This window comes from Hylaeus anthracinus, unplaced genomic scaffold, assembly GCF_026225885.1.
Source record: "Hylaeus anthracinus isolate JK02 unplaced genomic scaffold, UHH_iyHylAnth1.0_haploid 11982, whole genome shotgun sequence".
Classification (NCBI taxonomy): Eukaryota; Metazoa; Arthropoda; class Insecta; order Hymenoptera; family Colletidae; genus Hylaeus; species Hylaeus anthracinus.
This window is the reverse complement of record NW_026534330.1, coordinates 9,163,529-9,180,515: the sequence shown is the minus strand read 5'-3', so window position 1 is coordinate 9,180,515 and position 16,987 is coordinate 9,163,529. Positions and strand designations below refer to the sequence as shown.

The following is a 16,987-nucleotide window of genomic DNA, read 5'->3' as shown; positions in this document are numbered from 1 at the left end:
AATCCAATTTTTTTTGTTTTGTTAATATATATATATATATATATAACGTTTATGGTATATATATATATATATATTAACAAAACAAAAAAAATTGGATTTTTGCAAACGACGAAAATGATGTCGTTAATTAGAAACCGATATCGAAAGTGTAAAGGCAGTTTTAATCTCTAGAAGTAGAGGCGCGCATTAGCGTAACTAAAACTTGAAACTTTAAACTTGGCGGGCATTCCAGCCACGCTAATTTTCAATAAATCGACTTGACTCCCTCTTTTTATGTAGTCGTGTAGATATAATTATTTCCCCATGTAGCAAACTGTTGAAATAAAGGAAAAATACGATATGAAAATCACTGTTGTACGAAATTTAACATGTCCATGAATAAAATTCAAATTTAAATTCAAAATAATACTTACACCATAGAAAATACAAGCAAAGTACGATAAAATAAAGGGAACACTTTTTTATGGATTTATCTAGACTCGAAAGTGTGATTCCCCGATTTAACAACAGAAATCGATATTTTTTACGTCCAAACTCGATATCCAAATAATTCCTGGCTAAATATCGAGGGGTGGATACCATAGTAAAGAACGAGGGCAGACCACCTCTCCAAATCCTATAAATTCTTGGACATATCGGTTTCACTCGTTAAAAGGGATTATCGATTGCTCAGATCACCAGAAGTGCCAGGTAGGTAGAATTAAAAGCGGTGAAAATAAACAATGCTAGTTCGGCAGGGCGAATGAAACGCGATCCAGAGATATTGTATACCAAACAATACGTAGCCGCGTTAGAACGACGAGTGTTGGTGACACAAGATCTACAAAGTAAGCGGTTAACATTGTAAAATGATTCAAACCTCGTGAAGATTTTTGCGAACTCGAACACATTCGAGCACGGCTTTAAACAGCATTAGGGAAATCACAAAAAGCTGATAAACAATTACGATAATCGAAAGCAGCCACGTTTAACAAATAAGAAATTACTTCAAAGAAAGGAAGTATACCTCGAATGAAGCAATTAATTATTCAATAACACTAGTTACGATATCAAAAGGAAAAGATATTTGATTGAATTAAATAGACACGAATTAATTATTTAAAACAAGATTTAAAAAGTTACACCATCTTAACGATCTCAAAAGATCGTCTTTCTGATCTGGTATCAGTGAGAATCCAAAAAACCGTCAAACCGAATATGAAATTTTACATATCGTGAAATATGATATGTTTTTTAAAATAATTTGCAAGGCGTTGCAGGAAATGGTTGAGAAAAATCCATTTTTCTCCACTTTTTTATAAATTTAAAAAAATCCACACGCCATATGATAGCAAATATCTTTAAAAATAAAGGAACCTCTGAATTTGTTATTTACATTTGAAAAAGTTTAAACCATTGACACCATTTATTCCAATTTAAACAATAATAAATACTTTCAAAAAATAATTCGTGAAGTATTCTACAAATAGCTAAACAGTTACTTCAATTCATTACATGCAAAAAATTTGCGAAAATACCGCTCGTTTTGGATCCATTAAGATGGTGGAACTCCTCGAACGTCCAAACATGAAAATGATCATGAAGGGGGACCAGCAGAAGACAAGACACTCGCTTATAAGCAGTTAATAGCTGTGGAAATTATTAGATAATAGTTCGAATTAAATTTTAAGCTACCTTCGTTGTTTTCTTGTTCGCTCTGGGCAGTATGCGTCGCGGTTTTAGCTTCTTCCTCGACTTCAACGTCGGAAATGGTCGATTCCGATGAGCTAGGCGTGGATGGTTCTTCTGTCAACTCGGACCCCTCCGTGGCAGCTCGTGTAGGCAACGAATCGGGATCCAGAAGGCGAGATTCGTCCGAACGTTCGGCCCTCTCGACATTGTCGATCAGAGGGTGAGATGCACGCGAACCTTCGGCCACATGAACCGCCTCGTGAGTGGGTACCAGAAGGCGAGATGCACGCAAACCTTCGGGCATATGAACCGCCTCGTGAGTGGGTACCAGAAGACGAGATGCACGTAAACGTTCGGGCCTACCAAGCTCCCCGTGATTGAGAAGCTGAAGATTCTGCCACTGCGCCTGCTGCACGATCATTGGCAGCTCGTAATGATGGAAGAAATACAACATCGAGTGCTGAAATCATTTAAAAAAAAAAACATGGATGTTCATACTTCCTGTACTTGCTCTTATTACTTTTAAATAGTTCGCAATTGCGTCGTGTAATGATTTAATAAACTGAACAATCTCAAATTTTACCTACATTTTGTTTTTAACTAATAGTTAGAATTGTGGTCTCGATTTAGACCAAATGGCATATTGAAGGGTGGAATACTTTATGTTTTGAAAGAAATTTTAATTAATTCTTTCCAAGATGTATACATAGATATATGTCCACGTATACTTTGTAGCTTTGAAATAGAGTATACTCATGAATCCAAAACATTAGAATTATTTAGCTAAAATTATAAAAGAAACTCAATTTTCTCTCAGATTTTACTTTTGTATGCAAAAGAACATAAATCGACCTATCTTTAAAAAAAAAGAAAAAACATGAGGCTAGTTTAAAAAAAAAAAGTAAATGCATTTTCCAGGGGCATCGTTGCACTCACAAAGAAAATGAGATCATAGGAAAATAGATCTTGTTACAATCTCCAACAATGTCCCGAAATTCTATCACAAATAAAAAATAGAAAATATTATATTCTATCACGTTTAAATAAAAAGTCTACATGAATTCATTTGTTGTATAATAATTTCTACTCTATGATATCCTGTATTATCCTATTTACTGAAAGGTTGGTAATTTAGAATATAATAACAAAATAACAATTAAATATTTCCGTTTGAGCTAAAATGATTAATGAGTGAATATAAAGGGTTAATTTAATATAAATATAATACATACTCAGGTTATGCAATATATATGGATTCATTCTAATGGAAATCAAATCGAGAACTTGATTGCTACTTCAACAAAATAACGTGTAAATATTTCTACTTAAAATAGAGTTTCAAATAATTAAACATGAAGGCACCGAATTAATTTCTACACCTAATACTTATATTCAAGTCGATCGACAACAGCGTTAACAATGATCTGTTTGCCGCAATATCAAAATTACTAAACTTATTTCTAGCTCGCGAGTTAGTAGTAGCCACTTCTGGCAGCAATAGAGGTGTTGGTGCGGAACACAGGCTGGTGTATATGGCCTCACGGTATCGCTTGTTTCTGCAAACCCGTGTGTATGTCGCTCGTGACCAGCAAATTTATATGGAAATTCGCCAAATTTGTTCTATATCGTTTCTCTCGTTCACTTTGCACCCTTCGAAATCCCTGCGTCAATCTGTCTCTCTTCCTCTTCCGCTTCGCATCGCTGCCGAACACAATACCTTTATTCAACGTAGCTGCAAGCATTTTGCTCTCGCATACGGGGTATGAATAATTTCGCACCATCACAGAAACAAATAAAGACATTCCTGAAATTATTGAAACGATCGCGGATCTTTCGCATGGGACGAAATTTTTATCAAAATATGCCAATCGAATTCTTTAGATAAGCTTTCATCGACGCATAAGTAATAATAAAATTTGTTATGCCGAAATCGCGTTACTCTGAACTATCTCAACTATGACTATCTAACTATCTAACTACTGCAATATCTCTAAATTTTCTGTTTGTGTCGTTGCAATCTTCTTTTGTCATTTAGCGATCATTTTTATTTTATTTCGTAACGGGGAACTATGGTAAAATTACAGTGAAACCATTCATGTTATATGTAGAACCATTTGTAAACTTTCTTTCATTTTTAAAAAGTTGAGTTTCCACTTTAGAGAAGCATTCTGTATGTTTCTTGTAGCATTCCATGGTATCTACAGCGAAAAAAAAGTTTCAATCCAAAATGTTCGTTATTAATGGAGCTACGAATTTTTAAAAATCAGGCAACTTGTTATATATTTTTATCGTTTTATTCGTGGAACCGTTACCACCTGACCAGTTGCATCGCGATTCACGACACACCCCGTATAGTCCCAGTCACGACTAGCCCCCGGTTTGCCCTACTCGATCCTTCCTTCTCGAGGCAGCGTAAATCGATCCGTTCTCGCTCGGAGCGACGCAAAAATCCAGCGACGGCTCTCTCTGGCCGCGAGCGCCGAGACGCGGAGAGGAGTCCGGCTCGAAGATACAAAAAAACAACGTCAGGAGGACGTTCTTTTCAGAGGAAAGGAAAAGAGTGGCTGAATATAGAAAATAGATATCTCGAGACCGAGCACCTGTCGTCGACGTGAAGGAAATGGTATCCACGGTGATTCGTCGGGTATAACGGAACGAATTTGCATCGTTTCAGAAAAAGAAGACGACACCTCTCGGAGTCAGGGTCTGGGGGCGAACGCGGGTGGGACGGGAACGAAATAGGTTCGCGTCACGCAAGATTCTTAAAATATGTTTTGAAAAATGCAAGAAAATATCGTTTATTTTTTTTTTTTAGCATTATTGTTTTATCTCCTTAATTAGCTGGAGGGTTAAGGATACCCGTTTAGGTTTAGACTTTGATGTAGATTAAAGCTGTTTCTAATTTAATGATCATAAGAATTACCAATTTCTTTATAATAGATATCATAAAATTACAATCAACTATCGAACGTGTAAATTCTGTATGATTAAAAAATCATACAGAAATAATGTTTGCCTAGTATATTCTGAAAAAAGACGACACCATTCGGAGCCAGAGAATGGGGTGTCGCGAGAGGGGATTTCGCGTCGGGACGAAGGGGAAAAAGTAAGTCGGGTTAAAACGATGACTAGGGCGAAACAGGTTGCCGAGGAAATCGGATTTTCGTTTGCTGGATAATCAGCGCCCGATGACATCGATATCGGCCGGCATACAATCACGCCGCGGGGCTAATCGCCTGAACTCTGACCTACACGGGAAAAGGAACGGGTGAGACGGATAGATAAAGCGAGAAGTGGGAGGACAGCCCGACTCCAGGAATCAAAACGATCCGGTTTACCCAGCCGTGTCTTGTTGCCCTCCGGGTTTTCGAATTTTCCAGCGGCTTCGCTCTATTCGTAAACTCGTTCCCGGGAAATAATTGTCGATCGTCTCTTGGCCGCCTGGCGTGGCCTTCTTAACGAGCCCCGCGCTTAACTATCGGGCAGATGTTAATCGTAACTGGGCCAGGACCGAGTAACTTAATTTGCCGATGGTGGAATATTGTCGAAATTCGCTTGGAACCGTGGCAACTAGATTCGTTTTCAGTTATTGAATAGTAACTGGAGCGAATGGGATCCGATTCTGGCGGAATAAGTATCAAATGACGGGAAAAAATATGTTACGTTGTAGCGTAGTCGAATCAACACTTTTTTTACAAGGAATTTATTCACAGGCTTTTCAACATTTTATCGGTTTCGTCAATTAATGCGTTTTCAGAAAAAGGAGGCGAATTATAAATTCTGATATAGCTTTCGTATTTATCAATATTTTAATATCAATAAGTATCATAATATTTCAATATCGTTCAATTCAATACCTTTTTCCTTCATTATTCTTCACAGTACTTGTTTGAACATTTTTTACTCAACTCGAATATTGATTTATACTTACACTATACAAGATGGCAGGAATTGTAAATTTTCAAGAAAATAAAATAAATTATGACCAAAGATCATTGTTATCATCATTCTTAATTACAGATATGATTACAGCTGTAAAAATTTGCACAATCAACAACAATTTTATTGAAAACCAAATTTTTAGACATTTATGTGTCTTGAATATCATAAAGATAGTGTACAGGCATGAATCATCTTAAAAAACAAAATTTATTGTCGTTTTATGGTAGCTACTGCTTTCGAATAAATAAATGTACAATTTTTAAAAAAGTGTAACTTTTAAAACGTTCTATGACAATGAATAACAAAAAATCGTAAAACTTGCATCGAAACAGGTAAAAATAAAGGACCACCGATACTTGCCAGTAACATGAAACGATATTCCTTCAGCGCCCATAACGATCCCAAATCCGTGATTCATTCGTATCTTTTAACGAGCCATTCCCATTACACTTTAATGGTATTCAATTTTTCCACGCAAAATATATACAGCACATGTCAAACGTAGTTATTAACGCCAACGGCTACCTATTATAATGCCATTATAATAATAACTGTTAATACTCTCGTCGCGATCATCTAATTATGATTCATCGGATTATCAAAGTGCCCCGTATTGAATCATATTACCCGACTTATAATTGGCGCCATTGAAAAATTTATTTTTGCGTGTGAAATTCCAGCGAAAATTCAAACTCTCATTATCATATGTTATCATCCGTCGCGCGAAACTACATACCTATCCCCGATATTTTTCGAAACATTTTCACGGAAAGCGCGTAATTACAATTTCTCTTGGCAAATGCACGCTTTAAACGGCTTGTTAGCAAACAAATGTTTCGCGGGCACAATACGATACCGTTAAAAGACGCCCGTGAACGGGTCTGGTGCAACGAAATTATAATTGATTGGTATTTATCCTCGCTCATTGAAATCCTGAGACTACATTAAATTATTCCCATCGATTGAACTGTCAGGTGCATTGTCCTGGTTGCGTTTACGTAACTTAGGTTTGAGCGATGGCGGGTCCATGGGTTGCAAAGCAAAACGGTTACGGCCCGGCTCTTCATTCGCTACCGTCACTGTCAATAGCAGGACTTTCACCGATAGCCAATAGGGTCTCTCGTAAAATATTCTCCTTTCGTTTCACTCCATTGAACTTGGAAACTTGCTATCGAAGAACCAATTACGAACCTTTCTTTGAGGGGGAAAAAAATTAACAGAGATACGACGCGATACTTTCCGAGGCGTCGTATTAAGCATTATTTAGCAAAATTGAAGAGGAAAAAGTGATTACGAGAAATTTTTAAGCACTCGAGCGAATTGGACACAATTTGAATAAGTAATAGATGAAGTGATTTTGTATGCAAATATAAATATGTACTAATATGTGCAGACGCATAATTAATTTACCAAAATTGAAGAAGAGAATGACTAGAAGAAGTGTTTAGAGAATTCAGTGAATATAGATACAATAAAATTAAATAACGTATAAGGATGATTAAAGAAAGGAAAAAAGAGGAAGAGTGTAACAAATGTTCTTTTGCAGAAGCGTAAATATAAATACAAACACTTACATTTTACATCGTTACATTGTCAATATTCTACTAATTTTCTTTGTTTAAAATTAAAATTGAAGCACATAGATTCGATGCATTTCAAATAAAAATAAATATTTATAAATAAAACGATAATATCTATTCATCTGCACATTTGTATAGCAATCACTGTGGTTCGACCATTTGAAAAGTATTATTCCGAATCTTCTAAACTTTGGATTCCTACTCGTGAACCATATGAAGCCCATAAATTCCAAATCACTCTGACTAGCTGTAAACGGAACTCTTTAAACTCTGCGAACTTGTTGAACTCTTGAACTGGACTCCTTGAATAACTCGACATTCGCGTGGAATTTCCAAACTCTCGAGACCACTGAACTTATTCCAACTACGTTGAAATTTCGAGTGTTTGGAAGACCAGCACCAAAATTATGCAAACAATGCCCCAATGCAATAATAGTTTAATACAGCCGGAGATATAAATGTTCACTACTTGGAGATACAAGAAGTACTAATTTTGTTTGAAAATAAAATACAAAGTCTAACTGCATTGATTTGTTTTTCTAGGTATTTGCATAATTAGGGAGCACTTCAGTAATTGAAAAACATTATTCGTCCCGAATTTTCATAAAAATATAGCGGCTATTGTTTGCTGTGCCATACAAAAACATATTGCTTGTGGGAATATAACTAAATAAATATAATTAAATCTTGGCGTCCAAGGCAAAACGCTTTAAATTTACCTAGTAACGAATGGGTTAATTTGTTTCTCTGAAAGTCAAGTACTTTGACAGCAAAAAAAAAGTCATACGTATCCCTCAGAACTGGTCCAAAAAATAAGAGTATCCCCCTTAACAATAAACAGAATCGTCGTTTCGCGGGGTGAATAATGCGCGAATATTTCATCCCGAAAGAGACGGTCTGGCAAACGTGTACTTAGATCAAATGTTTCGGGATTAAGGCGCGGGCAGGCCGTTAGCGGATGGCGAAATGATTGTCTTTCGTGTAAGCACTCCTACGGGAATACAAAAGTTTGCGGCCGAGAACAGATGTTCGTTCGTGGTGAAAACGGGCATTAATCAGAAATACTTTTCCGACCTACTTGAGAATACTTGCACGGCCGAATAAATATGTTCAGGCAGAAGTTAACAGCGCGTGCTGGCCGGGCACTTATCAAAGAGCTCTCCTCAAACAATGAGCATACGTTTGAAAATTATGTCACGGTGTACCTTTCCCCTTTCGCGTTCCGCTTACCGATCGGTCATTCCTGACATCGATCATGGTGTATTTCTCAAGAGGGCTGCAAATGTGTTTGTCTTTCAAATTGCTTGGCCTCGGATGTTCGACGTCCATGAAAACAGTATAGTTCCGAGTGCCGTAAATTCCAAAAAGTTGGATTAAATCGATGAAACTCGATATCGATACGGATTTATTTCATTCGACGATTTTAAACCTTGCAGAGACCCTTAAAGTGCTTTATTTTAAAGCGCAGCGTTTATTTTGTTTCTTTGCTCTGTAGAATTGTCATTGCATCAAACTAGCATATAGTATTTTCGATTTTATAAATAGAATGTAAGGGTATATCATTGTCCTAAACTTCTATACATTTTACTAAGTATAGAAAGTAATTGTGTGACTTTATATTTAATTATTTATAGCTCCAATTTAGATAGAAATATTTATTGATCATTTTGTCACGATAAAATTAGTTTCCCTTCCATGGTAAATTATAATAAAATTCATTTCATGTAGATCACGAATTCTTCTGATTAACATAACAACTATATATTCAAACTATATATCTTGTTTACAGTTAGATAATTAAACTCTTCACTTTGAAATTTTGTTCAGTCGCACCCATGCCGCGAATTATGATCTGAATATGGCAAACATGAGTCGCATATGTGTTTCATAACATACCATATTGAATATTCAATTATCGCTAGGGTTGAACGCGTACAGTGCTCATATGAATTAGTAAATTCACGCCTTTTAATAATCATATCTCATTCTAACCAAGTAAAATTTCGTTTGTATTTCACACATTTACCCATGCTTGCTCTACGCTTAAAATAATAAATGGAAATAACAGTACATGAACAAGCGTAAATAGAGTAATATGCACATTAATAGAATAAATTTAAGAATAAGAATATAAATATGGAGATGTAATAAAAAAAATGCAGAGATAAACTATTTTTATAGTAAATTCTCACCTGTATGAACAGCCAAGATGTGAGGAGCGCCAGGCTGCTGTACTGGCCATTGAATCGGTAGTGATAAGCATAGAACGAGAAATGGTACAAGTAGAAGAACCTGAAACAAAAGAATAATTGTTTTGAGAATAGCCGAACGGTAATGATTTTTTTACTTGGAACGTTACCAATGTTACTTAACAGAGTACGTAACTCCGCAGGGTTCACAGTATATGGGTTTACATATTGTCAAAAGTGCAACAGCGATTAAAACAATTCATTATTTACAAATTTTGTATATTCCTTAAAATCGTTATTTAAAAAAAAAAAAAAATTAATTTGTTTGAAATAAATCTGTGCAATCTGCACTTGCCCACGCGATTCTTAATTAAAATACACCCCATCTATAATTATAAAAAAATTTTACTCGTCCGCTAATTAGTAAGAGATTATTTGTTGCTACAGAAGCTACACCACGATAAGAGCATTGAAGGGTTTAAAACAAAATAATGAATATTAAAATTGTCTAGCAAGACACGATTTGAATTACTACTAAACTACCAATTTAAAGTTATAATGGTTGCTTTGGGTGTTTTATTTGTTCCAATTTGTTACAACGTTTGCAAGTCGTTAAAAATAACAGCATGTCGGCCGCATTTACGACGTAATGAAACATTTTTAAACTGGCAAAACTTTCCGATTTCGCGTACCGAAAAATCATGAAACTTCTTCTCGTCGGGGCAGGCATTAATCCACCTCCGCTTTATGGTAAATAAAACGTAGAAACAGTTTATCTCTTAATCTCCTTCTAACTTGATTACTTATTGCAGTATTTCGTGCCGCCTCGTTTGATGAACAAAGATTTCCCTCCATAATCGTTCCCATGAACTGTTAGAAGACCCGCTTTTCTGTGTCCTACTTTCGGTGGTCTTACGAAAATAAAATATTTCTTAACTGTTATGTTGACTGAATCGAATCACAATTTGATAGCAGACAACCATTTTACGACTGCTTAAATAAAGACTACGCTTGCTAATAATTTCAATAAGTGAAAATTAATCAGTGGAATATTTATTAACGTTTCGAGTTATTCTCAAAATAAATGTATTAATTATGAATTAATAATATAACAATGATATTTTATATGTTTTGCTGACCCCCGTTTGCGTTTATATCATTAACTTACATTACTTACATTATGTAATTTTGTTCTAACCTAAATTTTCGATATTTGCTTGTATTTCCTATATTATTTGTATCACTAAAATTTGCTTACAAAACGAATATGAGAATATAAATTTATACCCAGATCTCCTAATTTGAAAGCTTCGAGGAAGACTCTACAAACTTTTCTTAATGTCATGAGCTAATAGAACATAAAAATTGACAATAAATTAGACTGAAAACTAAGCAAAATGAAACGTGAAACCAAATTTCACAAAATCTAAATGTAGCCGCAAAAGCCATGTAAAGTTATCTGTTAATTCAAAGGGCAGTTTTTCTTATTTCAACAAAGAAATTGATTAAACTTTAAACCTCGAAGAATAACGAAGCCACGATATACAACGCCAAACTTGAAAACAGAAAAGAAGAGAGCACGAACTTCCCCGATGTCAAATTCTGTGTTTTACTCAATGAACATAAAAAGAGTCGTAAGATGACTTTTTTTACTTTCAGCCGCATCTTATGGGGACCTTTAAGGTGATACGGGAGGGGTTGTAATCAAGTGATTTTTACGAGTAGCTGTTACGGGGTTGCCAATATTTGCGGATCAGGGTGGAGTTCAGACTGCAACGCCGCCCTTAAGTGAGGAAATGGTGGTCGGGACGGGGAGACAGGGGAGGTCGGCGGAAAAATGGGTATTGTGTATCCCCTCGATAAGCAAGGTGACTAATTTCCTAAAGTATACGGCGAAACTTTTCTTTCATTTAACTTTTCGAGCACGCCCGCGAAGGAAGCTACAAATTTCCTATTAAATACGAGAGGAAGGGACATTTGCATCATCCAGCAATGAATTTCGCTATGCGAAATCTTCATTAACACGGCTGGCATTATGCTTAGAATTTATTCCTGGCAAATAATAAACCGGGAATATTGAAGCACATGTTTATTACATTCGACCGGTTATCGTTACGCCTTTAGCGCGGAGTAATGAAAACTTTATGATGAATTTAATACCGAACTAACTAATTTTACATATTAAACATAACCGTGTAACAGCGAGGTTGTTGTATAATTACATTTGACGTTTCGTATGAATATTAAACGGATTCAGTTTAAACAGCTGTTATTAATTCTATGCGAAGCGACGAAGGGAAGACCCGACAATTGAAACAATCCTTGAAATACATGTTACTTACGGAAGTGATTGCCACAACGAGAGTTCGAATGAGCGCCCATAAGTGATATTTTATGTCGGTACTTTACAGATTTGTTCTTGAGGAAAGGTATTTATATTCTAAAAATTTTGTATGTAATTGTAATGATTTCATATCGTTTAATTTAATCATTTTTCACGATGTTTAGTAAAGCATCGCATGAAAATAAATACAAATATAATATAGTTCTATTCAAACCCCATTATGGTTTTAATGCAACTTCTTAATATTACTTAATAATAAATTAATCCTTTTCGCTAAACAGTGTATTATGCCATTTTAATTACCTTGATTCCAAAATAAAATATGTTATGGCAAACAAAAGATCCAATATGTTATTTTTATCGACCACTAAAATTTACAAATTCTTTTTCAAGAAATTTCGTCTTCGAATAATTTTAAACGAAATTCATAAAACAAACTGCTAGATTCTGCCTATTTCGTTAATAGTAAATAGAACTGGATCATTGTTGCAAATAAATTCACAATCGTCCCTAAAATTACGACGCTCCTCGCTTGCCATAAACGATTCCGTCTGAAACGTATAACACGCCCGAAATCTTACACAGTGCGAATTTATGTACGCTGAGCAACGGTCCAAAAGCGTTTCTGCATTACGTTTTACGACGCTGTCAGTCGTAAAATGCAGTTTAGGCGTCCGGTCTATTCCGTTTTCGGTGTAGTATACGTGTTACCTTTAGTATCTAGTAGATCGAGACGAGCTTTGATCAGACCGAAGATAGTTTAGGCAACTCCCTATAATAAATCTATTCTTTACAGCATCTCGCGTGCATAAAAAAGAAACTATTATGTTTACACGGCGCTATACCGTATCAAGTAGAAATTTCAATGAAATATTTGGAGGAAAAGTAGAAAAAAAAATAATAATCGAAGCGTCTTTTGAGGGATTATTGCACAGATGAAGATGCCAGATGCCAGATATTTTATTTGAATATCGTTTTGTCCACCAACATTTGAATAATGGACGGAAAATATTGATTAATTGATGACGTATAAACACCTCACATGCAAATCGATACAAAGAATGTCTAGATCGAATACGTTTTATCGAAATGGACTCAGTTATCTTTAAAACGTACTTCATATTTAACATGATACTTGCTTCAGACTGTTTTCGTTTGTATAGATTTATGTGGAGATAATAAAGCAATAAACTCAAGGAATAAATTATGGAAGCAGATGCAATTATAGCAAAAATATACTCATATTTAAAGTAATGCTTATTTCAAACTGTTTTCCTTTATATACATTTATGAGCAAATAATAAAACAATAAATTTAAACAAACAATAAAAGCCTAAATTATGGAAAAGCCCAGACCAATGTCCAGGAATTGTTATGAAATCACTCGATAATCGCCGCGTTTAAGAGCTCTGAAATTTCAATACCACGAATGAAAGAGAACCTCGGCAAGTAGAATAGTCCGTGCTTGGTCAGACGAAGAAGACGGTCGAATCAGTAGGCGATAAATTCAGCGTTTGCGTAACAGGATAATTCCGTTTTAACGTAGGCGATAAAAAAAAAGAGCTGCGGGGCGGCATAAAGACTGGGCGATAGAGTGTAGAAGGAAAAAGGATGAGGAAGAATGAACGTTCAAAATCCCGAGTTACGTATTCCGGAGACATAGCGTCTAAAGTGTCCCACGCTCGGGGAACCACAACCATCCGACGACGATTCATAGGTCTTTCCCGAGAACGGAAAAGGTAAAGAGGGGACTGGAGACTCTCCAAACGCATTCTGAATTCACTGAATAGTGTTGGCCCCTCTCTTAGATCGCGATGGATACGCTCGGACTCTGAGCACGATATTTTGCAAGTTTCCAACTTCCGGTCTCGCTCTCGAAATCTCTCGAGCGACACGAGTTATCGACCGAGACACTTAACCCTGTAGTACTGCATAACGCGCCTAATCGAAAAACAAAACAAACAAATGTCTACAAAGTTCACTGAGAAAGTTTAAACAGGATTTTTGCGTAATGTTTTTTTGAATATTTTCTACGGCAGAAATTCTTAAAAATTAAAACACATAATCTGAAATTCGTTCTAATCGGCATTCATACTACCTCCAAGCAGTCGACTCTCAAACAGCAAGGGCATTTTACCAAAGGCATAGAAACCAAATTTGTAATTTGCAGTTCATCGTTTCCTCGTCCGGGGAGATTTACGATGCAATATAGGGATCTCCGGGTATTCCAGATCACACGAAATGGATTCGCCAAGGGATACTTTGTCTTTCGTTCACCTTCTCCGGGGTCACAATTCATGATAGCCCAACGCATCGACGGGGATTTACGATGTGATAGGCGCGTGTATATTCATATAAAAGTGTTGTCGCGTCCAAAACAGCCAAGTATCGTTCATTGTTAAATTCACACAGCGGAATATGCCTGCCGCGGCGTAAGCCGAGGAACAAAGAGAGAAACTTACGAATAAACTGGATCGCGACGGAATACAGCCTTACGTAACGTGGACATTCGAAACGGGCGAGCACCTATTCGACTGTTCGGGAATGTCGGCCAAAAGCGATATCCCGAAACGTCCCGGCCGAGGTCCTCTCCTCTTTTTCCTCGCGTTCGGTGTATTACCAGAAAAAATGGCGCACTTAGTAGGAGTGAAGAAAAAAATAAAGGAAAACGAAAACAGAGGAAAAAGTGAAGGAGGAGAAGCATATCCTGCAGCGGTGGCCCGATACAGGAAAGAGGATCGCATTAGGTAGAGCCAAGGGCCAAGAGAAGAGGCAAAAGAGGAATGAGAGAAGGAAGGAGAAGAGAGAGGGGCCAACGGGGGGACGTAGCCGTCTCCATAACTGTACGGTCCACTCGACTAACGTAAGTATATTGTCAATCAATCCAAGGTATAAAAGCAATCTGAGGTTCGGTCGACGGGGCGGCGGGATCCCGTGGGGCGTGGACGGGGCCGAAGGAGCTAAGGATCCAAGGAACAGAGAAAGGAGAGTGACTCCAGGGAGAAGGGGCAGCGAAGGAAGCGGCCAGAGAGTGCAAACAAACCCCTCTCTCTGCCGCGATGGTGGAACGGACCGAGGCAGGGAACTTGATAGAAAAGGAGAAGTCCTTTACTCTGGCCACTCGAAGGACCCTGCCCAACAAGTAGGATGAAACGAAACTCCTGCTTCTGGTGTGCCTGTACCTATACTTATAGACACGCGTGTAGGTGTACCACGGGACTTGGCCGTGGATGTGATCGCGTATACGTAGCGAAACTCAGCGTGACCGAACGGATATGGCCGATGGTGGGATGTATCTGAGAACGTCGAGCTGGAAGACCCTGGGTGTCCTCGAGGAGGTGACGTGTCCTGTTCACGGGGAGCTCCGAGTGCTAGGAAAATATATCGGTCCGACCGCCAGGAGAGACAATGACAGCAACGGGGAGAGAAGCCTGGCGGCGGATTGATAGATGTCTTTCAAAATCTCTTATTTACGGTTCGTTTTATGGGTAACTAACGGTAGAGAATGAATCTAACGCCACTGATGATCGCGAGATGTTTCGAACAGCGGGACATGATGTCCTTTCCCTTCCTGATTCACTCGAAAGACTAAACCAGATTAGTTCTTAGTAGGTTAGGTTCTCGGGTAGATTCCAATTGAGTATCGACGAACGAAGTTAGTTTTAACACTTTCCCATTGGAGAACCGAGCAGTACAACATTTAGAATAGGTAAAAGTATAAAGTAATCCGTCGAAGTTATTTATTACCACTTCATCTGACAAAGTCTAAAAGTTTGACGCTGCAAGTTGTCCTACCGGTAGGCTAACTCATCATGGTCATTCAATTTGATGTTAATAGCAAGTTTGTGACCCACTGGTAGGTCTGCGAATAGGAATTACCCTCGAAATGATTGAATATGGTCTTTTAAGAAACCTGATCCAGGGTACCAGGAAATAAAAAGCTACGTATAACTGTTTTAGCTGTAAACTATACCTACTATAAATACAACTATTAGGTGAAGAAATTAATTCTGTGCCCTTCAGCTTATAGGGCATGACGAGACGAAATTTGTTTATATTTAAGTTTATTCATAGGATGCTTAGTTTCGAAAATAAAAATTTTTAAGTTAGAAATTCCTTGCAGAAATTGAATATCAGGAAAAAGATCTTCTAACTTTTCAATTTTTATCTCTGAAACTAAACGTCCTAGGAATAAACTGTAAATATGAAAAAGTTCCGTCTTGATATCCTCTATAAGCTGATATTTTTTTTTTAAATTCATACGTCCACGCATCTTAGAATTTCCAGCAAAAATTGTCCCTCGGTCAAAGGGTTAAGCTAACGTCTGAAGACAACAAATGGAGGGTACAGGCGTTGACGCAGGCATGTATAACACATCTATTCAGACAACGCAGATGACTTCAGCCATGCACCAGCAAATAAGGTTACAAGCCCCTTGCGACTCAATGAAAAGTTATCCCCTCCTTCAACGTCGCCGGGGTTGGACTTGCGGAAAATGAAATAATATCGACGCAAACACACGGGACCGAACGCCAAAAAGGTCGTGGATAAATACGTAAGAGAGTTTACGGAAGTAACGGTGGGATAAGGAGACCTCGAGAAGGAGGAGTGGAAAAAATTGGAAAGGAGAGAATTGAGGGAAAGAAGGAAATACGCCGTGGGATCCTAACACGTGGCAAAGCTCTTTGTATACCATAGATTTTTCGACGTTGAGACGGATAGCAAATCTGGATAATGTATTTGCAGAATATCGCGCTTGTGACCCAGCCGCCACCACGCAAAACTGTTCATATTGTTTTCCCAGGCGACGCTCCTTACTTTGCTCTCCGTGTCTCGTGCGGCTGTATTTTTAAATAATTAAAGAGTAATCTTTGGCGGATGCGGTTTATTCTAGTGAAGGCGAATGGCTCGATGGAGTATTTAACGAATGTAAACTTACAAGGAAGCTACGGAGTGAGTTCTTCATTTTTCTTTTTACTTGTTAATTAATGTTTAACCCTGAAAAGAATAGGGAGAATCTCACGTGATTATATCAGTGAAAGAAATGATTAAAAGTAAACAGAACAAAATTAATTTGACTGTGAAGTTGACTAAAGAAAAAACTTTCGAATTATTCTAGTGTCCTCGGGTGAGTCCTGAAGATACAGCAGAGCAGTTCAAGACAGGCGCTCCGACTCGGTCGAAATCCGTTGCGATGATAAAATGATTTCTTTGGAGTGTCGAGCGAGTAACGTGCCAGTGGTAATCATTAATCATGCGAT

At 37.3% G+C, this 16,987-nt stretch overlaps 1 protein-coding gene across 1 annotated transcript in view; it reads right to left on the bottom strand.

Annotated features, from left to right (window-relative positions):
* LOC128886301 (membralin) overlaps positions 1-16,987 on the bottom strand; it is a 78,581-nt gene that overhangs the window by 1,408 nt on the left and 60,186 nt on the right. Inside the window, exons 11-12 of the mRNA XM_054141008.1 lie at positions 9,386-9,485; positions 1,675-2,131 (exon numbers count right to left, since the gene is read on the bottom strand). Coding sequence (XP_053996983.1) covers positions 1,675-2,131; positions 9,386-9,485 — 557 coding nt within the window. The remainder of the gene's footprint in view (positions 1-1,674; positions 2,132-9,385; positions 9,486-16,987) is intronic.